The sequence below is a fragment of the Thermobia domestica genome, chromosome 13 (genome assembly GCF_964235325.1).
Source record: "Thermobia domestica chromosome 13, izTheDome1.hap1.1, whole genome shotgun sequence".
In the NCBI taxonomy this organism is placed as follows: Eukaryota; Metazoa; Arthropoda; class Insecta; order Zygentoma; family Lepismatidae; genus Thermobia; species Thermobia domestica.
The window spans coordinates 116,896,788-116,922,992 of NC_137466.1; the positions used below are offsets into that span (position 1 = coordinate 116,896,788).

The 26,205-nt window shown below is 34.6% G+C and overlaps 1 protein-coding gene across 1 annotated transcript in view; it reads right to left on the reverse strand.

Moving 5' to 3' along the window:
* LOC145668448 (uncharacterized) overlaps positions 1–26,205 on the reverse strand; it is a 74,268-nt gene that overhangs the window by 26,805 nt on the left and 21,258 nt on the right. The window contains exons 2-3 of the mRNA XM_081736325.1: positions 23,071–23,144; positions 17,636–17,809 (exon numbers count right to left, since the gene is read on the reverse strand). Of these exons, the coding sequence (XP_081592451.1) occupies positions 17,636–17,809; positions 23,071–23,144 (248 nt within the window). The remainder of the gene's footprint in view (positions 1–17,635; positions 17,810–23,070; positions 23,145–26,205) is intronic.

Here is a 26,205-nt window from a genome sequence, read left to right on the forward strand (position 1 = left end):
GGGCTTGTTACGGTATTATGGTCTCCGGAACTGCTCAATAATTATTTGAATGCCATGTGTACCTGATTTCTTTTCTTACTATATCTTTTCCCTTCTGCTTTAAGCATCTTCTTTAATTCCTCTCATTGGTCTTTCTATTTCATTTTTCATATCCGGTATTTTTCTTTTGTTTCTTATATTATTTTCTTCTCGGTATTGTTTACATTCCGAATTTCTCCTACTTTTTACGTATGCTAGAATTACTAATTTTATTTTAGTTTACTCATTTTCTCGACGTTACATGTTGAGTTCTTTATAGATTATTTTTACTTCTTTTGCTACTTTCATAAGTTTTGTTCAGATGAAGAACGTATACTATTGATGGGATTATCCCTACTTTGATAGATGAGCATAAAATAAGTTTATGGTAGATGAGATGCAGTAATTTAAGAATGCAGTAATTTAGTGATAGACTGCTTGATTCTGATACAGGGGGTTACTGGTTCGACCCCAAATCATGTGAGTTGGTGATGGGAAACATAAATGTCCGGTGGTTTTCTCGGAATTCTCCCATTTGTTCCAACTTTTCATTCCATTAATTCTTTTACGATCAGTCACTTTCAGAATAAAGAACATATCCATTAAATAAATCATTTCATCTTTGTTTTTATTTGGGCCTTGGATTTTGTTCATATTATGTTTTTATTTCAAATTTTTAATCCAACAATTCTTTTATAATAATTGAAAATCATTAATCGTCTGCCTGAAGCGTGAAAGTAAAAAAAATATTTCGTAACTATGTCTTTACTTTCTTGGTTTTGAAATGTTATCTTTCATAGAACAAGTTGTGCTTTACTGTTAGAAGTATTTCTCACTGTTAGCTGTATGTGTGTTACTGCCAAGGTTATAATGATGATTGACTCATTGATAGTGGTATTTGTCTCAGACATAACTTTAACAAAAGTGCATCGATTTTGATAAGTCGTTGGTTTTTATTTTAAAAATATTTTTCTCTTTCTGATCTCATGTAAACTTTATAAGAATTTAACGACAGTCTTCGGAGTTAGACCATAAATCTCATCAATTACAGATACCATTCATATTGCAGTTGTGTGTGTGATCGCATAATTCAACAAAGATGGTAACAATTTTGACGATTCTTTTGTTTATTTGAAAGAATATTCTTTCGTTGTGGTCTCCCGTAAACTTTATGAGTTTAACGACAGTCTTCGGAGCTAGACCATAAAACTCCTCAATTACAGATTACACGAGCCTGCAAAATTATGGTTACTAAAAAGTTTTTAAAATATAATTACTGATTCTTATATATTTTGGTACGCTGATTCCAAAAATAACATACATATTTCTGTATCACGCAAGGTTTCTGTATAAAAGAGAGTCATAGCTGCAAGGAAAAACAATTTTTATATTCTTACTTTATGAATAGTTTACAGTTTTCAAATAAAAGTAGATCAAATGTGTTTACAGGTCCTCATGTTGTCTTTTTGCATGAAAACTCCATCTGATTGTGGAAGGTCTCTCTGCAGCATCCAATAGTAATCTGCTAGCATGCTGACCTTCGGTCATCTGTGATACTTTCGCTCCATATCCTTAATAACGTTACTTTGATGGAATTGCTTCCCCTGCTCGTCACTTACTGCACCGGGATTTTCCGGAAGTAATCTAAATGTAATTTAAGAAAGTTCAGTTTTAAATTCGTTGAGCATCCCAAATCTTTAAATTTTACTAACATATTTTCTACAATTAGTTTGAAGTTAAGATTCTTAATGTTACCACCAAGAAATTTGTGAACGACCTTTTTAAGTGCATTTCAAGCCTCGCGCTCAGGTACGATCAATGTATCATCGAACTCCTTATCTTTCATTAGTTTTTTGATCTCTAGACTTCATCACTATCGTTCTTCAAAATGCCTTTCCTTTCCAGTGTGAGGCTATACTAAATCATGCAACCAAAGCCGCCTTCGATATATTCCAGCTCCACATGGCAGCTACATATTCCGGACTCTCAACCTACTTCCATTTTCATACAGACACCCATCATGAATAGTACAGGCCAGAGAAGGACGACTATTACATTGCTATTCTGCAATATTCGTTCGTTACCTACCAACCGAGTTCTCCTAGAAACTTTAGCAACTCAGCACAATGCAGATAGCATTCTTCTTAATGAAACCTTTCTAAAACGATCTGACCGCTTCTATCTTCCACGTTATCATCTCATACGCTCTGATCTGCCACAAAACATCGCACCTGGTGGTGCAGCAATAGCCGTTAAGCATTCTATTCCACGACGCCATATCATACCACCTTCTCCCGGGCAATATCCCGAACATGTCATACAAACGGTCTATTTTCCAGCTACTACTATTACCATCGCCACAACCTATGTTCGATCTACACAGCCACTTCCGTATCGTTTTCTGACATACTTAGATCTCAACTTTAAAACATACATCTTCTTAGCAGACATCAACTACCATTCTCGTACAGCAGCTCAGAAACAACGCTTTCATGATTTCCTCCAAACTACTCATAGTTCTTTACTGCAGCTGCCGCATCCTACTCGTCCGGAAAGCGACACTAGTCCCGACGTGGCAATCATTTCCAATAATCTGTTACCACTTACTACTATAGATGTCCTTGGTTCCATAGGTAGTGATCATCTCCCAATACTTCTCTCTATAACTCCACGTCTGACATCCACTGCATCTGCATCACAACGCACACCCAGATATAACTTTAGCAAAGCCCGGTGGGATCAGTACAGCACTTATATTACCGAAAATCTGCCGGCTACTGCACCTACTCTCACAACAGTTGCATCTATTGAAACACTTTCACATACTCTGACTAACATAGTGTCTCACGCTACGGATTACGCAGTTCCTAAATGTACCACCAAATCATCTAGACCTCGTTTACCAGCACGCGCCCTCGATCTTCTCCGGCGCTCACACGAGTATTTAACAGAGTTTCGTCGCACACATGACCGCCGATTTCTTCTTCTCCATCGTCAATTCCAACGAACGGTTCAGAACTACATAGTAGCCCGCAAACGACTAGACTGGCGTGCCTCCTGTAATGCTTTGCGCCAAGAAACAAATCCTACTAAATTCTGGAATACCTTTAAACGTCTAACATTTCAGAAACAGGGCCCACAATACCCTATCATATGTGCTGACCAAGTACCAACGACGGATGAAGGAAAGGTAACTGCTTTCGCTACATATCTTGAGGGAGTCTTCACTCCACACACTACACCTTTGTTCACTTGTCCTACAGATACCCATATCTCACACGCTGGTTCTCTAGTGCAGCCATCATTTCAACCTGATTTCAACTACCACCTTGATCCCACAAATCAGCTCACTGCTCCAATAACATCAGATGATATTACAGCTGTTCTTAAATGCCGTCGCAACACAGCTCCGGGGGCAGACTCAATTACGTATCGTCAACTGCTTAAGGCACCTGTGGCGTTTCTAGTCTTACTTGCTTCTTTGTATACAACTATTTTATCTACAGGCTATTTTCCTACTACATGGAAACTTGCTAAAATTGTGGTCTTTCTAAAACCTCGCAAAGATCCAACTGCTGTGTCATCTTACAGACCCATTAGCCTTACTAACGTATTTAGCAAGACACTAGAACGCCTTCTGGTAAAACGGCTACATCACTATCTACAAATCACGAACAGACTACCAATTATTCAAGCTGGATTCCGTCCACTCTATAGCACTGCTGATCAATTACTCAAACTTTCTACACTACTTGTCAACCATTTTAATAAGCGTTTACCATCTGTTTTGATCTCCTTTGATATTGATAGAGCGTTTGATACTGTTTGGCATGAGGGGTTAATTTACAAACTCAAACGTCTACTTCCTCACAGCTATGTCCGATTAATAGCCAATTTTCTACATCAGCGCCAGGCTTTCGTTCAGATCAACAGGGCAAAGTCACGCATCTTTCAACTCCGCGCCGGTGTGCCCCAAGGATCTGTTTTATCTCCTCTATTATATATTCTTTATGTAGCCGACATGTCTCAACCTCATCCCCCACTATATGCCTTACAATTTGCTGATGATACCGCTTATATCGCATTGGGATCTTCTGTGGATCGCATTAATCAACTCCTACAACCAGCTTTGGACAAACTAGTTACATGGTGCCTGAAATGGAAGCTCAAGCTGAATTCAACTAAGACTCAAATGACTCTCTTTGGGCTCAAACGCAATAAATACTGTAACAGTCGCAATCCGGAACGTCTACATTTAACCATTTTTGACTCTCCAATCCCAATTCAAAACAGTCTCAAATATCTGGGAGTAATATTCGACAAACATCTTACTTGGAAGCCTCATCTAAAACAATTGGAAACTAATATCCGGCGCCGTTTGAACCTTTTACGAAACCTTAAAGGCACCACGTGGGGTCTTAATACAAAACTTCTACTGCTAACATATAAAGTCTTCGTACGCCCAGCACTCACGTATGGACATCTTGCCTGGTTATCAGCAGCACCAACTTACTATGAACGTCTGAAAGTTCTCGAAAGACATGCCTTACGTCTGGCCTACTCTCTCGCTTTCGATACTCCCACTGCTGAAATATATCGTCATGCGCAATTTCCAACCATTTTGCCACACCTCTACCATCTACGCCGACGCTACATAGCGACACGAATCCAATTGGCACATCCCATTGTCCATGAGCTGTTAGACCAAGTTCCTGCTGTACCACGCTATGCCTACCCACCACTGGATCATCTGTTAGCAATATACGAATGCACCGAAGCCATAGATCAGTATAATCCTGACCGCCGTATCTACCACCGAAATCCACATATATATTGCTCATAACCTCCGCACATGTACCCAAGAAACATTTTAACACAATAGCCACCTCTTTCACATCCTCGTCAACTTGATTTGCTATTAGTTCCTTACTTCAATCCACATTACTCTATAGTCTGAAATCATTCTCCATATCATCAAATTCAAAATTGTTGAAAATATCTCTGGCCACAGAGAAGGTGTTGCCTTCTACGGCCCGCCCATCCATTGGATGGGAATGAAACTCTTGTTAAAAAAATGATCTCTAGACCAATAAGTACATAATATTTCAATTTAGCTTCTGAAACTCGGAAACTTTTCAATCAACTATCAACAACATTCTCCCTCTTTTGACACATCTTTTACGAACTGTTTCATGTCGCAAAGTTTAATATGAAATGGCGGAAGCAGGGTTCTGCTAGGATCAGCTCAGTTTTTCAGTATTATATTTTTACCTGTCTATAGGGATGTTCGAGGGGCCAAACTTTCTGGGTTCAGTGATGAGTTCTAATCCTGCAATCTCATTCGCAGAGGAACTACGGATATTTGGTGTAACCTGCCTGTTGTCCTAGAATCATAGAAATAACTTTTAAATCATTGTATATTGTCCAACCACGTTCATTGTACTTATTACGTTTAGTGAGGATAACAGGTAGATTTTTGTAACTTCCTTTTAGAAACGCTGAAACTACAACTCTAAGGCGTACCTACTGCCACTATGTACAAACACTGCTTTAATGCTTCCTTTCGACGAGTCGATGAACAGTCTACAATCCATACCTCATGATATATTCAACTTTTCCATCAATACAGCGACATTGCAACAATATAATAGGATTTCTTCTTCACAAAAGTAAGAAATGAAATCTTTCTCTAAACCAAGGAAAAAAATACCTGGTGCCATTTTTTTCTTCAATCGAGATTCCAGTCGCTCTGCGCATTTCTTTGTAAGACCCAAACCACTAAATAAATCTTTAAGTTCTGCCTGCGAAAATAGTTCAGGTTTATTGTTTCCTGCAATAGCTTCAAATTCGTCTGTTTCCTGATCATAATCTTCCTCAAACTTAAATTGATAATCTCTAATTTTTCTGGACGGGTTGGAACAGGTATTTCTGAGCAATCGAAAGCAGGGTGTCTTGCTGCAATTAGATTTGGATTTAAAAAATATTCTTTTTTACCTCTTCTATGTTGCACAAACAAAAATAACAGTCACCAGTACGATTTCGGGGTTCTCTTCAAATCATAGGCACACCTAAGCGAAAAGGTTGTGTTGTGCCCTTCTACTTCTACACATGGATAACACATCTTGTGGGGAGCCCAGGATTTATCCTGGTCAACTAATTTTAGACCAAAATAAGCGAAATACACTTTTTTTTTTGACAAAGTTTGTTATGTTCTGCTGATACTTCTTCACTGTATTTGTTCCACCTTTTCATTCCATTATATTCTCCACAAACGAACAAAACGAATTTCAGAAATTCCGACAACCCCTTGAAGCTATTCGAACCACTTCATAAACACTATGGCGAGTTTATAACGCACACCAAATAGCGTTTACATTCAAAGCTAAGTCAATTCGCCCGTAGCATAAGTACACTTATAAACAAACTGACAATCCTATAATAAGAAATGGTGTTCTTTGCCATTAGAATTTCACAAAATTTCATTTAATAAATAGTTGTGCCTGAATTTTATTTAACAAAAGTAAATTTAATTAGTATACTTATTAGTATATTAGTATATTCGTTTCCTATACATTTACCTTGAAAATTTGAAACTATAGTATCACTAGTCTTCTTGCCGTTTAGAGAGAACGTATTTAATGTACTCTCTGCATAGCGTTCAGAGAAAGAGCCAAAGCGTATAGCAAGATGTGTGTTTGTAAAAAAAATCTTACACGATAGAGCTTTTTTGATTATTCCATTGAAATCAGCACACCGAAATCTATAAGAATCACTTATTAGTTTCTAAAAACTTTTTCCATCGCAGGCTAGTGTTACCATTCATATTGCAGTTGTGTGTGATCACATAAATTCAATAAAGATGGTCGCAATTTTGACGATTCTTTTGTTTATTTGAAAGAATATCCTTTCATTGTGGTCTCACGTAAACATTCATAAGGCTCCAATAATAGTCTTTGGAGCTACAAGGCGTGCTTAAAGTGGCGCAGTTTGAACTTTGGAGCATCAGAACTTTGAACCATAAAGTACAAATGAAATGAAAGTTCCGCCCAGAGAAAGCCTGTCATTGTAAATATTTTAAATATATAAATCGTGGAGTGAGGATTCGACGTTTGTTATCACATACCAGAAACATACAAAGGTGATTTTTTTCACTAAACGTGAACAATAATGAAATAAAGACAGTTGTGGCTTATTTGTGGACAAATAGGAGTGCTAATGCGTATACTTGTCATGGAAGATCACAATAAGATATAACCGATTAAATATGGCTCTTCCGTAGTTCTATTGTTTCCGCTGAGTGGTTAGCTTATATTTCGTTTGCATGTTTTCCAGTGAACTTGTCCTTAAGAAAAGTTATTTTTGGACAATCAGTGCGTTTCCGTACTATATTTACATCACTTTGTGGCTATTTTTTGAGTCTGACGCACTAATTCGCCTGATCATGGAGTGCATTTTCACAGACAATGGCTCTTCTCTCAAAATAACCACTTGAACACTTACTTGTATTCTTAATTAACAATATCTCTTCGACATTTTATGGTATTTGCATGTGATTCACTCGAATGAAAACAGTAAGATGACACCGTCACAGGTTTGCATCCAAGTTTGACCATATTACTACACGATTGATTAGGTTATACACAACTCTTCTTTTGAAGTAAAGATATAATTACTGACAAGTGTGCATATACACATCACTAGGTGTCGCTGAAACGATGCATGAAGCGTAACGTTAGTTGTCTACTCATTAGTCATTTTGTTTATTCGCAAATAACTTTCTCAATAAATTTCTTTTGATGTCAACAACACCAAGAATTTTCGTAATCTTATATGATCAACGTCTTTTATTTTCAAAAAAGAGTCCAATAAACATAGTTTTGTATAGGTACATTGCCTTTTATTTTGAAAAGTCTGGTAAATCAATAGTGTGCTTAGACTTTTGAAGATGATAGTAATATATATATATATATATATATATATATATATATATATATATATATATATATATATATATATATATATATAGTCAAGATAATTTCAGAGGCTGACCCTCTTGATAAAAAAGTTAGTGTCTTACCTTAAGTTTAGGTATCTAACTAAAGTACTGGGATAACGAAAAAGTAGAAAAATAAATTAAACTTAAAAGAAAAATACCTGACTTAAAAAACATACTAAAACCCGTAAAATTAACAATCCTTTTAAAAAAAACAATATTAACTGATTTCAACAAAAGTGCTAGAAAGCAGAAAATAATAAAAGCTCTAAGAAGCAGAAAATAATTCATTACTATTATATATTTTTAAAAATCTTGAAGTATGTGCTAAGCGAAACAAGTTAATTTCTAATATAAAGTTAGTTGTTTCAATGATAATTTTATGAGATATTAATTTGTTTGGCTTGGCACATTCTTCATCTTTTAAATAGATAATAGTTATGAACTGTTTTCTGTTTCTTAGCGCTCTTATTATTGTCTACTTTTTAGAGGTTTTCTTATTTTCTACTTTTAATCACTTTTGTTATTTTTGTAGTTTTTTAGCGTTTTTGTTATTTTCTACTTTTTAGAGTTTTTGTTATTTCCTACTTTTTGGTACTCGTTGAAGTCTATTAATATTTTTTTTAAACAAATGATGTTATTCTTGATTTTTGTGAAAACTAAGGATGAGAATTTACTTTCAAATATCTCCCTTTGTTTAGCTTTCTATGATCTATCTATGGAGAATATTATAGTTAAACAAAAAATAAACTTTAAGAGTTAATCATATTTTTGTGCTATATCTACTTAATCACATTTAGTTTACTCTGTCATCTTGGTAGTTGTATAATAGAAAACTGTGAGCAGGGTATGCTTTAGTATCAGTTTCAGTTTAATAGGTAGCGTGATTATTTTACATCAACTTTTAGATTTACAGATAAAACAGGTATTCCCGATTTTCTCGAGAAAAACGGCGCAGGAGGATTTACACTCAGCCGTATCGTTTTATCCTGATCAATAATATCTTTTATTTAGCATATGCCTAATATTTGGACAAATTTTATTTACACTAAACACTAATAATATTGTACTTACGATTTATTTAGCTCTGAATATTTAATCATTTCTAATGCATTGCTTATTCCTTACCAGCACGGACGCCAATACAAGAGATTTTCCACTGAACATCTGTACCAATACTCACATATGTAATCTTTGCTCTCGTTACATTCAACGCTGTATAGCAGACGCTCATCCGATTCTCCATGAACTCAGACCAGACTCCAACTCTACTACGTTAAGCATACATAATTTCATGAATGCACTCCTTGTTTTAACTAACAGGGATCCAAGTGTTTAACCCTTAAGTACTATGGACGAAAATAATCACGTAACTACTATGGAACGGTCTGTCAGACCGCATTGTTGTTTGACATTTTCTGAATAGTAGTTTCATTGTATATTTTTTAAAATTATATCCTACATATCTTAGTTGCTTATAGAAAAGTAAAACATAGCAATTTCACGATGTAAAAAAAACCTTTATGTTTTTAAAACAATCAGAAAGAGAACATAGTCAGAATTTGCAACAATGCTTTCATTGTTATTCTAAAATTGTAATTGTTGAAATATTCAATTTTTTTCTCCGCTTCTATGTAGCCAAAATAACACTAATTTAAAATACACTGTTCTTATAGATGCACTGAGAATAAGAAATACAGTAAAACCGAGAAAATAAACATGGAATTTTAGCTTTTTTAAACTTACACAGGAAGTACTGTTATAGTTGCACTCTTACATTTTTTGTAGTGAAACGGCAATGAATAAAACTTATTTTTAGTTCTTATATGATGGAGAAAGTAAACAAAATACTTTTTGTCGGTAAAGAAAGTACCGCACTAACTTTTCTGACAGCATGCGCAGATAGGGACTTATATCTTATTTTTCTGCAATGCAAGGTAATCGGTACCCCACACCGCTGACATGAATGAATATCTGTGCTTTCCGCTCACAACTCAGTTGACAGAAGACTATGTTTTCTTTTTCATCTCCTCACGCGCGATGGTGGGAAACTCACTTTCAAGCTGTAGAGTGCTCTTGGTTGAAAAACTCAGCTCTCGTGGCAGATGTCCGATGAACAATCTACGTTCTATGTGAGGCCTAACAAGTCATTTGCCAACGTTTTCATGAAATCAAATCTTGCCATCACTGCGGACTTAGCGTAGAATTGATGCAAGACATACGCATTGACACCACATGCAACATCCATCAGTATAAAGAAAATTGTCAATGGCTATAGTCTTGTTCAACTACTTGATGTGAAATCTGTACATTTTTGTGTAGAGTATCCACTCCGCCTTTACTCATGTTATAAAATGTGATTATTTCAGGTTTTCCAGTCCCTGGGGCATTAATTGATGTGTGGTGCAAGACGTGCCACACGGTAAGACACAAAACTGCTAATAATCAGCAGATAACGAAAGACAACTGATCAGCAAAATACTCACGTAACTACTATAGTACATCTGTGAGACCGCGCGACCCCTCCAGCGCCGCGCACAGGGGATCAATTATAATACGAACTTCACAATACGTAACCATTTGCTAGACAGGAAGGTAGACGAAAAGATCCACTTGTAGTAGTGAGACTGTGGAAAATATAATGATATGAAAAGTCGCAGCGGTCTGAGAGACGGTCCATAGTACTTACGGGTTAAACCCGCTCTGAGTAGCCCAGAGCAGAAAATTAACACCCTCGTAGCAACTACCGCAATATATCCTTGTGTTCTGTTACTGCACTTCATTTTATCATATAAGTTACATACCATGTTCAGGTCACCTTCTTCTGTATGCCAAACCAAATAAATATATCAATAAATATACAAATACTGATACCCATCTCCCAATGATACTAACAATAAAGGAATGCTTATGGCCCAGAGAAGGCGTTACCATCTACGGCCCACCCATCGTCGGATGGGAATGAATTGCACACTAACAAAAATCATCTTTATTATTATTAGTTTTGTAATTTTGTTGTTTTTTCCAGTGATCTCTTTCTGACGCATTTTTAAACCTATTTTACTTTTTAATATTATTTTCCTCCGTATTTTATTATCCCTAGTACATTTGTACATGTTTCTTTATCTTATATTTTTTAAATCATTATTCACATAGTAATTTTTATTTTGTTTCTTTCAAATTGTGTTTGTAACTTTTTAAAGTTAATTTAATATTTTTATACCTCGTTTTCATTATAATTTTTTCATCTTGGCTGTTTTTACTTTTATCATCTTTGCATATTTTAGGTTACTTTCACTCTCTTTCTTTCTTCTTTCATTCCTTTCTTTCCTGCTGTTTCCTCTGTGCTTATCGTTTACGATTTCTCCAATATCCTTAGTACAGGAATAAGAATCAGCCGTTCTTCCTTCTGAGCATCTAACCCCTCTCTGCCCTTTCACCTTCTTTGATCGCTAACCTTTTTAAAAGTCTTTAACGCATTTCCGACATCGTCGTAGGCTGGGAAACGAAAGCAGTTTCCGGGCACCACGCATGGATTTCCGATAGAATGCTCGCGGCGCGACCTTTCACAGCTTTATAGCACATGTTGCCTGACTTTAAGCTGCGTAATTTGGAACTCAGATGCTTTAATATCAGTTAACCTTCAGTATAATGGAACTCCAAACAAATCTGCTAGTGTTCTATAATAAGGCACTATTAATTCCAACGTGATTATTCAGATTATTACAGAAAAAAAGAATACATATAGTAGCAAATGATCGTGTATTGAATATAATTCTTATTTCTATGAAAAATTATTAGATTATAATTGAATATAAATCATATTCAATATTATTTTGGGATAACATGAATAATTGGTCTATAAAATCAACGAAACATTGAAACAAGAATGCACATTACTAGTACAAAGTAAATCTTTTTCTACATTAATAGTTACTGAGAACTTCAAGATGTACGAAGTATGACAGATTTAATATCTTTCTATAATAATATTCGTTAAACAATACAGCCTGTTTAAGATGAAAACGCCCAATAGTTATAAATCACAAACAGCTGGAGATAAATCGATGAAACATAAAGTGCGATGCAAAAATGTCAGAGGCTGATCGAATGAAGCGTTCTGCTTGCCTCATATGGCAGTCGTTTATGGGACCCTGACAGAAGTTTAAGAAGCGCATCCTCCTTTGCTTACATTGCCACTAAAAGTTTCTGATGTACTAGATATTTATACGAGGCATTCGGGTAGTAAGGGCAAACTCAATACCAGGTCACTTTTTTTATCAACCCGATGTAATATGAGGATTACCACAAAAGTCATGCTTCATTTTTGCGGAAATGTAAATGAAGCAATAAATTGTGAAACATACAAATGGAAAGCTAATAAATGTGTAAATGTTACATGTAGGGAGTTGGATGAACTTACATATCCCATCAGGATATAACACGAGAAAAATGAGAACAACGATTCGTGCGTGTTTCACCTCCAATTACAAAATTAGAAACTATTTTATGTACAATTAAGCATGAAAAGAAGAAAAATATAAAGTGACATCTTTGAAATAGTCTTCAAAAGAACCCATTACACACTACCAGTGATGTGAAGAGTGTCTAATATCCGAGCCAATACCTGAGCTTTCACTACGACTGATTCTTCTGGTTTAAGGGGCGACTGCTATGGCAATGTTTCCACGTGTTCACTAGCATGTTGCACCCAATTGTTCCTTTAGTTTTGGTACGAAATCAAAATCACGAGGTAATAAGTCTTGCGAATATGGTGGGATATTGAGCACTTCCCGTCCCCATCGTTCGAGAAGATTCTTCATACACGCTGACGTATGGGCTATCGTGTTGTCATGAAGGATGAGTGTAACGTGTCAATGTTCAGGTAGTGTCTCTCGAATGGCCTGACGAAGGTGTCGTTGCAGCAAAATGCGGGAACAGTACAAAGCATGTGACGTTGCCGTGGCTTCATCATCCTGTCATCTAGTGGATTTTTTGAGAGACTACTTAGAAGGCTTTCAGGTTCCGATGGCATGTGTTTCTTGGGTTTACAAAAAATGTAATTGTACTTACAATGATTGATAATGTTGTAGTTCAAGCTAAAACACGTCTGAAATTAACAACTCATTGCACAAATTGTTTCGTGCTATGTTCTGATGAAGACATATCGTTGACGATCTCCCTACATCGTTTTACACGTGTTTATGAACTTTCTGAACGTGTGTTCCCGGGGTCTTTTCTCAGTACGCGTTCTTACTTATACCTAGGTAGTATAAAACCAAGTATATTTGGATTTCTCATTAAACAGTAAGCCTTGTCTCATATAGCCTTGTAACTGAAAAGGACGTTAAACTACAATCAATCAATTAATCAACCAGATTTACGTATTTATTGTTCAATATTGACAAGTCCAGCACGGTCGAGATAACTTGAAAGGCTAGCCTACCCACTGTAACATATTGCAGAAGATATATATACGGGCATTTTTTATGATTGAGAAGTAAACCTAGATAAAATCATAAATCGTAGAAATGGAAATACAAATTTAACAAATATTCTTTCTAAACTTGGCTCAAGAAAATAAGCAGACTGTGATGGAATCAGTAAATAAATGAAAAAGAGAGGTTTTTAATGAACAAACAGAATTTACGGGAGGTAGATTTTCAGAAAGAATTTATTAACAAGCGGAAGTGTATATGGTTTCAACTTTAGTTCTTCAGGATGTAAGCAAAATCAAGGAAAAATCAAATCAAGTTTTATTTAAGCCTTCATCAAACCTAGCAACCGTGAAACATCATGTGTATTCTATCCCTTTTTTCAAAAAGAACTAGTCTTTCGTTACCACTTTTTACTCTATTCAACTTTTCCCTTGTGAAGTGCGTATACTCTCTCATTATTTCTGCTTTGTTATGGTTAAAAGTCATATTGTACGGTCCGTGGGGAAATATGTTGATGAGCAACTACTTTCTTTTTTCTTTAAAAAAAAAACATAACTTGCACAATTTTCAGTAGCTCAAAAAAATTTTGACTTGCAAATCCTAGTTAAAAAGTTAGGTCTCTTTCCTGATTTTTATTTTTGCTTGAAAGCATCCTTTTCCAAATCACCCACCTTAACTTAATTTGCTGCGTTAAAGAATTCTTCTCCCCACCTACTTTGAAATCAACCATGTTCTATCCTTAAAAATACAGAGCAAAAGAGAGAGAGAGAGAGAGAGAGAGAAAGAGATATAAAGAGAGAGAGAGAGAGAGATAGAGAAGGATAACATTTTACAATAAATGTAGCAGTACCTTTATTGGTTGATTTTTAATGCAGACTAAGCTAAAAAAAAGAACCTACTTTCTTGTTATTATTATCTCCCCTAGGCTTCTGTGTATTTCTGAATATAATAAAGAGAGAAAGATAAAACGTTCTTATCCACCAAATCTGACTTTGGCCAACATATATCTCTAGAGTACGTTAATCTTTCCAAGCGTATGAATACAATATGGGGAGATTTTTTCAACTAAAATTCATTAACAACCTTCAAAAGTAAGTGTGAAAGATGCGCAGTTTAATTTTGACAAGTGGGTCATTCAGGAGGGCCGGGAAAAAGCAAACGGCTTTATTCTCTTAATTTGATATAGCTATGTATATTGAGCTAAATTCTATTTGGTCATTAAAAACTTCCCATATTTTTCCACTTTTATTCTACTATGTATCAGGGGTAAAAGTGAGTCTGAAAAGGTAGGGGGACGGTAGGTAGCGGCATGACGTCACGCCATCCCCCTGCCTATCTTTGCCCATTGTAATTTTTTGAGGAACTGGGGGGACGCCGTACATATTTCCTGGAGTAGGGCGGACGGCGTCCCCGCGGGTTCTCCCGTACTTTTACCCCTGCTATGTATTGCTCATTATCTTTTGTCTTGCTTTGAAAGAATATTTTTTAAATGATGCAATTTATTAACAAATAGTATAGTAACATCTTAATAAAAAGCCTGAAATTTTACATATGTCAGTGAAGAATCTTGTATTTTCAAGCAAAGTTTGACGTCATCTCACCAACGTAAAAAAAAAAAAAAGTAAAATATCAGTAAAGTATATGCGTTTACACACATCTTGTAGTTTGCTAACTGATTAAAATGTTTCAGTTACGCTGCTAGCTATTAAAAATGCAACAACAGAAAGGAGACAAGATAGCAGCGCCAAAGTTGGCAGAAAGAAACCTGATGGTTAGGATTGGCACCTTTTCAAAGCAACAAAGTAAGGATACAGGGGACACTTCAAAGCAGCTAATATGGAGGTGGGAACATAAATGTATCCGCGGGCTTTTTTCTGTAACAATGTAATATATATTTCTAGTGAAGAGCAATTCATATTTATCTTAATGATGAAAAGAAGTGAGGCCATTAAAATCACATAGACCCTATATTACTCAACATATAATAAAGAATATGACGAATTTTTATTTTTATTACCAATGTAAACAATATGTACAGATCTACCTATGTGTCTGTCAACTACTATTTTGGGTTTATCACTGACTTTTATGACTGTATATAATAATTTGGAAACTAAAATTCCAATAGTTACAATATCGAGACAGTTTCAAATCTCGACAGAGCCACATCCGGACGCGGGACATTTTTTTGTTTTCGAAACCGTACCGACAAACGTTTCTTCACTTGAAGATTAATTTCTATTATTTGAAGCGTGTTGTCTCAAGAGTGCCATATAAAAAAAAGACATTATAATTCGTTGTGTGTATAATGTATTATTTCACTACGCACTGCATAAGAGAAAAAAAGGGAAAAAATATTGAATATAAATGAGCTAAAAACTTTGTTGAAATAAACTGATATTTTTATCAAATCTGGAACTATTGAAGGAAAGACTTTTGTAAATCATTGTCTCCATTCATAGTACTACTAAAATTTCCAGTTATTCTCGTCACTCCAACATCTCTTTCCTTTTCCATAGGTTAAGATCTTGCTTATCACACATAGCATTGATTGAAATTGACATTGAAGCATGTTAAAAAATTAGGATCTGCCGCCACTCAAATCCAGGTTTTTTTGCTTGCAAATCAATTACTGCAAATATTTGGCTTCTATGTATTTCTCGAACAAAAAAGTGTAGATTTGCAAAACTAATGATAGTTCTAGCAAAACTGACGTAAACTAACGATATGACGTGAAGGGATGTTGAAATTCGTTTGTGTGTGAGGAACCATGAAGTTACTCTGCACATTTATTTTTCTAATAAAAAGTGTATTTTTGCAAATCTAACAATAGTTTTAGCAAAAGTAACATAAACTAACGATGAAGATATAAAAAAGACAAATTCATTAGGTGGGTGTTACATCTTCACATGTGCTATTTTATCCTCTTTAAAGCTGAATACACATGAATATAACTAGATGTGAAAAAAATACAGCTGTTATGCTACTCAAAAATTGGTTTATCCAAATGGCAACTAGTCCACTTAGTATATAGCAATAAATTCTATCCAGAGGGTCATAATCTGTCATGTTATAGTACCTTGGGACATTCTGGGATAATAAAAGAAAACGAAATTTAAAAAAAATACTACAGAGTGCTTCGCCTCAAATTAACTATTCCGTAGAGGCAATTAAAGGAGAAAGAATCTTGACCAATTGCTGATGAGGTTAATGTTTGCTCTTCAAATTCACTTGTTGAAGAAATTTCGTTGTGGAAGAACCATTCCAGGAAGTGTTTTGAGAATGAAGACCAATTTGAAACTAATGTCCTTGATTTCAGGCTCAGTCACTGTACTTTTAACATTCCTCAACAAACTTCAATTTCAACACTAGTGGTCCTTAGTAGAATATATATATTTTAACGTAATATATATATATATATATCAGTAATTTATTTAAATAATGATGTTTACTATGTACACTCATGTCCAAAACGGGGCGTTATTTCAGACTTCGTTTGAGGGGGGCAAGAGCAACATAAACAAAAGAACTTCACATTTTGTACTAGTATATTAGTAGATAATCGATTGAAGTATATGTATTCCTTAAAGTCTGGGGGGGCAATTGCACCCTCCTGCCCTCTGGTCCAAAATTATTGTCGCATGTCTATAAATATGTTATTGTAGGAATATAATTTGATAACGAATTCACTTGGTATTTCGTGCTCGTGGGTTTCCTCGGGGTTCTCCCGTTTCCTTCCACTTTCTTCATTCCACTATTTTACTCATTTTTCATTATCACCGTCTCCTTTAGCCTAACCGGCATAATCGTGGGACGTTAAACTTAAAGATTTCATTTAATTTTCACTCGGTATTTCTTATAATGTTAGTATGTGCATAATCGGCAAAGACGTGTATGTGGCGAATTTCATGTCAAAAGAGCTGTAAATAAGAACGATAAAACGAAAATAAAACTTTCTTATCTATTTAGCAACATTTTGTTTCATTCATTCTAATTTTTGTATTTATAATTCTTTTCCTATTAAATTTACCACAAATATACATTTCCCAATTATACACATAGTATCAGTATTAAAAGTACCCTGCAAAATCATTATCAAATTATATTCTTAGAAGAAGACAGTTCTAGATATGCGACAATCATTTTGGACATGAGTGTACATACAATCTACTACTTAATTACTCACCTGACATTCTAAACACCTGCAGCTGTCACTCATCTTACAAGTTAATCCCCAGAGGGCAGCAGCTTCTTTATAAAGCTCGCTACTTGACTTTCTCTTGCGAGATTTCCGATTTTCCATATCCGTCGCCACTAGCGCCTGACCCGCCGGTGATCCAAATAACCCAACACCCATATCCTGCAACAAAATTAACGAAAACGACTTTTATGTAATAAAATTTTATATTGACAGGTGAAAACAGCCACAATTATTAAAAGGGACAGGTGAAAACATCTAAGTACGGAATTAAGGGCTTCAAATTAATTATGGAATACACAGAAAGCATTTACACCTTTAATACACAGATAGGATGTTGGTAAACTCCAACTACCTACTTCATACTTTAATGACTGAATGTTGCTGGAATATTTTTTTCAACTCTAACCTGGCGTTTGACATAGTTAGCAAAGCCTAATTACTGTCATTAGTTATGTAAATTTCTATTTAAAAGATAAGACCTATCTTCAGTCAGGTGTTTAAAACTGTTGCTTAACGTTAGCAATGGTGTTACGTTTATCATCTCCAAAGTTACTATTAAATGGATCCAAGCGATCCACAGCAGCTGAATTAAAAAAAAAAGTTGTTAGGGAACTTCAAATAAAAACGCAATCAGCTCTAAACAGATGAGGGTTTGGGAGACTAGGAAACTCTAAAATACATATAAACCATGAAGAAGTAACTAAAAATTTAATTAAAAAAAAAAACACTTCAGTTTACGAGCTGACTAAGACTTGAACTAACAGGGAAGGTTACGAACTGAAGAAGAAGAAGAAACAAGTCTCGGCTCTGTATGATAATCCTGTGCAAAATGACAGAGGGTTAGAATGTAAACACAAACTTAACTGAAAAGTCTATGGTAACCTTGAATGCAAGATAGCCGCTTACAATCTATGTCAAAAGTATAGGTATTCCAAACTGCTGAAGCTAGGGAAACCAAATTTGACATGAACGTTGATCAGTAAGCATAGGGGACGAAAAGATAAGAAATGTTCAAAAACGCGGCATATTGAATTCACAATGACGGACTAATTTGTGTGTGGTACAAACAGGATAGAAAAGGAAAGTGAGAATAACAAAGAAATAATACAACTTCAATGTCGGGATAGAGATGACAGACACCTAAGAGGCGCGGGATAACAATATTATGTTTGTTTGATGTTAAATGGGGGGAACTCCACCACTAGTCTTAGGTGACTGGAACCATGAGCAAAATTAGACAGGGTAACGAATATGAATTTAGTGTTAAAATACTTTGAAAATAACAAATGTATTTTCAATGAGAACTGGTAGCAATAAGGACGTTAAGGAGTAGATGGTAGAGCAAAGAAATAGCAATTAATTTTGAACATCCTCACCCTAATTCGAAGTAGTTCCATTCTCTTCCCTCTTACTCATAGGTGATGTTTAGGCGCTGTCCTCAAAGTTCCAGTGACTTGCAGATCGGAACGTCTTGATGATATCCATGATGAAGACTTGTCCGACAAACGACTATGGCATCGAATGCCGGACCCAAAAGGCAGAGAGATTGCGAAGTGTCTCGCGTCGTGGTTCCGATCCAAAAGACCAAGATCGTGCTCTCTCAATTGCTTTTGACCTTACTCTCCCTCTTACGTCAGAATGAGACGGGGGTGATACCACAAGATTTTCTGAGCGTGGTCGATTACCCTAAAGTGACATTGACCAAGTCCGTGTTTCTACATGCCGTCGACTCAACACAAAGTTCTCAAACTTCCTCCTGAGCCTGTTAAGGTTGACAAGTAAACGAACCAAAATGAGGCTCACCTCAGTCAAAGTACTTACTTCTATATTCATTACTTCCTTGTAATATCGTGCGTGGGTAAACGAACGAAACGGACAATATCTTGTATTAGCCTGAATATGAGGGGCCAATAAGGTCGAACCAATTGAAAGAAGCAATTGATCTAACAAAGCAAATTAAAAGCGTCGCGTGTGAGACTGTTAAAGGGCGAATGTTCTAAAGGTCCCTACCACTGTTTATTACAAATTACAAGTACAAAGACTTCCTTAATAACAGCAGAGCAATAGTTAATTTATTTTTCGATCTAAAGTCAGCTAGGGACGCACAACAAAATATTGGTGTTAATAACATGAGGCAGTCAACTCTTGAAGGCTGCTTGGCTTCCATTGATGACCGGTTGCATTTCCATTTGAAATAAAAATGTCCTAGCAGGTCTTTACTTCATATCCCCTAACAAAAAGAAATAATCGAAATAGTAAATAAAAAGCAGCAATAGTAGTCTCCGTTCTATGATGCTCCCAATCGTCTGTTGTGGCGGTTATAGCTGCCGTGTAGTGGCAACAACTTCTGTATTTTGGTCGGGTTACTCGTAGATCTCTTTATTTCAACGGGTCGAATGAATGAACATGCAACATAATTGTCAGCTGTGATTGTGAGGTTTAAACATAGTTGTAAGTATTTATGTACAAACTCATTTTTCAAGTTGGATTAAAGATGATACATCTTTAAATTTTTGTGGATATCTACTATTAACAATAAAGGTAAATACCAAATTTCGCTTCTCCAGCACCAAAGGTTTGAACTGGACATGCGTGTGATACATAGTGCGGCATTTTGAATTCAAGATATCTTTTCGTCGCCTATGCTTACTGATCAACATTCTGCAAAATTTTGATTTTCCTAGTTTCAGTAGTTTGGAATTTCTATACTGTCGACATAGGTTTTAAGCACCCATCTTGGATTCAAGGTGACCATGGACTTTTAATTAAGTTCTTGTTTACATTTTGACCCGCCGCCATGTTCCACAGGTTTGTTGTAGAGAGTCGAGACTTGTTCTTTCTTTCATTGAACAGCAGATTTCAAACGATGTGCTACTTAACTCGCTTTGCCATTTTAAACTTTTGAGTAGGAAACCGTCTGGGATACTACGAGGGACCCTGGGGCAAACTTTTCACCCCAAAAAGTGTCCTTGAAAATGATGGGATACGTGTTCTTCGAGTTTACCATACACCCAACCGTTTAGGAAGAAATGGCCCGGTTCAAACTATCCTGCCAGATAATAACTTTCACGTTACAAAATATGTTCTAACTCACGATATCCCGACCGGTGGCATGCATAACTTTGGGATTCATCTAGTTTATAACATATAAAATGCAAACACAAATGTATCATTCGGATCTCACTTGTCAGCGGAGCCTGTTCATGACCCTCCCTTGCAAGAACAGAACTAAGAATACAAAAGACCAATACACGCCAAAATGTACAGCGCGCCACCTGTAGGTAAACAGAGAGCTACTGTAATGCCATAGCACCCTTCCGTGTTTTACAACGTTAACATGGGCCATAATCACTTTTCACTACATATTCTATGAGAAAATGACGAGTGAAAATCACCTCCAGAATTACATGAATATGATAAGAGTACATGTATTTTGTGCTGTAAGATTCAAGCACAGAATGTTCTAACCGTTTTTAGATAACGCTGGTTAGCTCTGCAACTACCAGACACCTAGTCTGACAAGCGTTCCTACACAACAATGAGTATCTCAACTACCAAAAAAAAGCTTATTCCATTAACTAAATATTTCTTCTTCGAACACGATAAATCTGATTATAATCTAGCAACGTCAAAAAGATGTCCTATAAGAATTATGAAACAGCTGGTAGAACAAGAAAATGCGATAGGTCGACAGGATCCGGACAGAATTATGGACACTATGTCGTCCATCACAAGGCACAATTTCCTTCTTTTATCAAATTATGCATCACAGAACGATGAACAACTTACTGCACAACCATCGCTCCTCCACTATGTAAAACAAGAGGTCTTTCTCACTGCTTAGTAAAATATTGGTTTCAACAGCACGATTAAATATTTTTACTGGGAGAGGATGGGAAATTTGAACGAGAATTCGTTTTGTTATTGAAAATATAAGAGAATGTGAAAGTACGGTCCCACTCAATAGGCTTACATATGAGAATGTAGCCCAGTGCAAAGAGTGAAGAGTGAAGATAAGAACTTTGTTCTAGAGACCTGCATGGGCCAATTTTATGTTCTGTTAGGATAGAAACAGAAGCCGAATGGGAATTATGAAGTTCATATTTATCAAGTAAATGCCGTAAGGATGGCTAAGATATTGAGTCCTACTAAAGAAAAAGATAACTAATTAAGTAAATATGACAATTTGTTTTAAAATTTTCATACCTGAAAAATATTCAAAAATATTGTAGGAAAAAATATAATAGTGTATACCAGAAACAGGCCTTAGGGAACTTTTTTCACGAAAATATTGTTCAAACGTTTAATAGTATATTCATCACATAATTGAGATACAGAAAAAAAGGCAAAATGTAAATAAAAATGGCACAGCTATTGTCGTATACTTTAATCGCGTTAAGTACGTTAACAAAGTACTACACATGTTGTCATTTACAATTATATGAAGTTGGAAACAAAATAAATTACACACACACACACACACACACACTCAAACACACACACACATATCTGTGTGTGAGGGAGGAGGGAAAAGTGAAAAAAAGAGAGAGAAGTGCCCTCTTTTGTTACTGTTCATATAAAAAGTATGTGAATGCATTATTATCTACTACCATTTGTGAGACGGCAGGAATCCAACGTAAAGTTTCATTGCACACAATTGTTTTGACCGTATTATGCTGTCTCAGTTAATATATAGCTTTAGGTATGAATATTGTATTTTTTATATTGTATAAGACCGTAAAACATATATTTTCACAAAAGGTGAAAATATAGAGGTTACATATTCACAATTGTTATAAAAACATACAATTTTTCATGTTGTAAATGTTCTTAATTAAAAATTAGGCTAATAATGTACGCTGTTTTTAGTTCTGTAGTTTCTAGTCTTTTGTTTCTTTCTATGTGTAATATATATATATATATATATATATATATATATATATATATATATATATATATATATATATATAAATTTTAATTAAAACCAAACTATACTATACTAGTATTGTTCTTTTTAAAAAAAGATTTTTCCTGTATATATTCCTATACAATTGCATTACCTTTACTCCGTACTGGTAATATACACATGAAAAACATGCTAAACTTCGCAAATCGGCTTTATGTTGATTTATCAGAGCAGAAACGTAAACGTGCATCCTCCAATCCTATAATTTTGAAAACTTGTTTTTTTTACACAAGAAAAAATGCAGCCACAAACGTACGTAAAGTTCATTTCTCTATTTTTCTACTCGTATGTAAGGTATGTTAAATTCACACACAGTATATGGTATAAGGAGAAAGGAGAGATTTTGTGAAATTTTAAATTTTGTTAACTGAATTTTTTGCTCAAATTTACATTACTCATATGCAAAACAAAGATTTGATGTATGTTATAATCATACATGGATATAAGTACTTACGTTATAACTATTCCCTGTAGTGTCCAGGACGTATATAGAATCATTACCACATCTGTAGTATAAATCTTCTACATCTATGGAAAAAGAGAAATCGAATTATTAAATTGCATTCTTTTACTGAAGTATGTCAAATTCTACTTTTTAATTCTATTTTGATATATATTTTAATTCTTCTTTAATGGTGGTAAATTTTCTCGTTTTAAATAATGCTATTTACAACAATTAAACTGTTGTTTTTATGCTATTAATCTCCTTGAAATGTTGATCTCTTATGATGCAGAGTACAATTGCAATAAATTTTTAAACTAAAGATTTTTAAAACACGGTATCTTAATTTGATAAATTCCTTTTCATTTGTACAATTTAAAATAAAATGATCAAACTATATAATATTATAATTTTACATTTCTAAGCTAGATGATTAAAATATTGTAATAAATAAACGACTCTATCAACGACATGACTTTTTAAATTTAATACAAGTATATTTTGGGCTTGAGTCTGTTAAGAAATTTACAAGTGTGAATGAGCTTAAGCTTTCTTTAAACAGAAAAGAAAATATTTGACAATAATTAGAAAAAATCTAATTAAATGGACAGCCATATTGAGATTTACTTAAAATAGTCTTAGTAATTCTTCTTGGGCTATCAGCTATGTGAAGATATTGATATTCGACATTTTGAATGCAGACATCGCATTCATCTTCAGGGATTGTAATAAAGAGACCGCAAACGTGAGGATGTATATATAGTGACTATCTCGGGGCAGAGCTATAGATGGGGATTGTGATTGGCTGGAGGAAATGCTGGTTTTTGATTGGCTTAAAGATGCTGACTCCTGATTGGCCGTTATTCAGGCTACGAGAAATGGTTTTGTTGAATGTGCTTTTGTTCCTGAAAAGGGCCGACCAGATAGTGCTGAGTTGAAAGTCATTGTCTCTATTGAGACTATTCCTTTCCCGTGTAATAACTATGGCTTCCTTTATTGTTCTGTCTCGAAAATTACTGCACTTGGCTACTACGGTGGTATTTTTAAAATAATCTTCTTTGGAAGCAATACTATTCTGAACTATATTAATAATGAAAGAATGTGTACATCTTTTGTTATTTCTCATGAAATATTCATAGGTATAGAACTAATAGTGTACACTAAGTGTAAGAAGTGTCAAACATGGCCTTTGTGACATTCTTGGAGAAAATCTAAATGATATAATATAAAAATATATGTAGCGAATCATAGCTACAATATAAAGAAATTCTAGTAGAATATTTCGTACTATTCTATACAAATGAATTGAAGTGGATAGAAACTATTTTTTCCTTCGATACATGGGAAAACGTCAATCATTTGATAAAACAATTAGCTTAAGTACATTGAAACTCAAGAAACCTAAAGAATTAAAATCAGACAATTACTGAATTCTAATCTAAGATCACTTTCGTAACTTTATTCTAGAACCTTCCTCCGTATCCTGGCTAATACCAATATCTTTTCCAAAAAGTTTTAGTTAGGTTAAATATAAAAATAGAATATATATATATATATATATATATATATATATATATATATATATATTTGTTTGAGGATTTTGATGATAAATATATATGTAGATCTCTCTGACATCAGGTATGTAATTAAACAAGCTGTAATATTTGGTGAATCTATTTCAGTCATTGAATTCGAATTCGAATTGAGAACGTGTTCCTAAAGTGAAGTAATTTTATGAATTATTAAACAGGTCCAGAAATGAAAGTTTTTGACTATTAGGATCTAATTTGTACTGTTTTGCTTTTCTGGTGCATTTTAATTAGCATAATCCGAAAATCAATGTTACCACTCGAAAAATAGGGGGGAAAGTGTTCGCCATTTTGAATTCAAAATAGCATATATTAAAAATTTGGAAAATTTCTAAATCCCTAAAGGTGGTCGATATGGGTATCTAATTGAAGGATTTTTATTGGAGAACATAAGTAAGTGTATTAGAGGTATCCAAAACCTCCTATGTGGCCACCATTTTGAATCAAATATCATCAATAAAAATCATCAATCAATAAAAATCATCAACATTCAGAAAGTATTATGAAGATTGACAATATAATTGTCAAATTAAAGGAGGTTTCACATAAGACATACATACATTTGTTCACTAAAGTACTCTAAACCCACTCACGTGTCCATCATTGTGAATTAGTATCATGCAACGGTGAAAACAAGAAAAACGTTATTACTATTCAATGGGAAGTCATTAATAATTACGCAAAGATAATGGATTTTCAATTGAGAAAAACATACATAAGTCAAAACACTATAAAGAAATTTAAGTGTATTTTTGAATTCAGAACGGCGGATATATATGATCTATTATATATAATGTATTGGACAATAAAATACTAAAACTTGAAGCGTTACTTTAGTATAAAGTGTCTTAAAAACCTAATTTCAAGAAAATAAGTATTTTCATTTTTGGCTGTATAATTTGCCTTTTCTCAGGAATAACTCGAAAATTTAATTGCGCAGCGAAAGGATTCAATACAGTAGAAATGTAGAGCAGTTGGTAAAGCATAGTTCTGCATATAGAATGAAGATTATACGAACTTAACGAAAAGAACTCATATGGTTTCAGACAACGGAACTCCGAGGCAGCATAGTCATGTACTATCAGTTTCAAGAAGAAAAAATATTCCCCTAAAGAGGATTATGACAATACCGTAGATGACACGCGAGAGTAGAAACGATGGAACAATGTGAACTAGTTTCTCTGCTACAGAGGAGATGAAACTCTCAGCTTGATCTTTAGTGATATAACTTACTGTCGCTGGGTATAGTAAGCATTTATTCATATATATTTCTTTAAAAAAAATCTAGCTCCTAAAATTGTATTAAATAATGGTAACTACGATAAAATAATTGATGTTATATCTTACTTTACTAACAAACTTAACAATAAAGTTCTTGAGTTAATAATTTCAAACATTTTTAAATTACAAAATATACGGTATGTATTGTAGCCTCTTGGGTGTTCCCAGATACAATAAAAACAACAAAGCAAATATTACAGAAACAAGCATATCATTAGATATAAACACACGCAAATTTTCTTTCTTTCTATTCTTTTTCTGTATAATTATTAAAGAT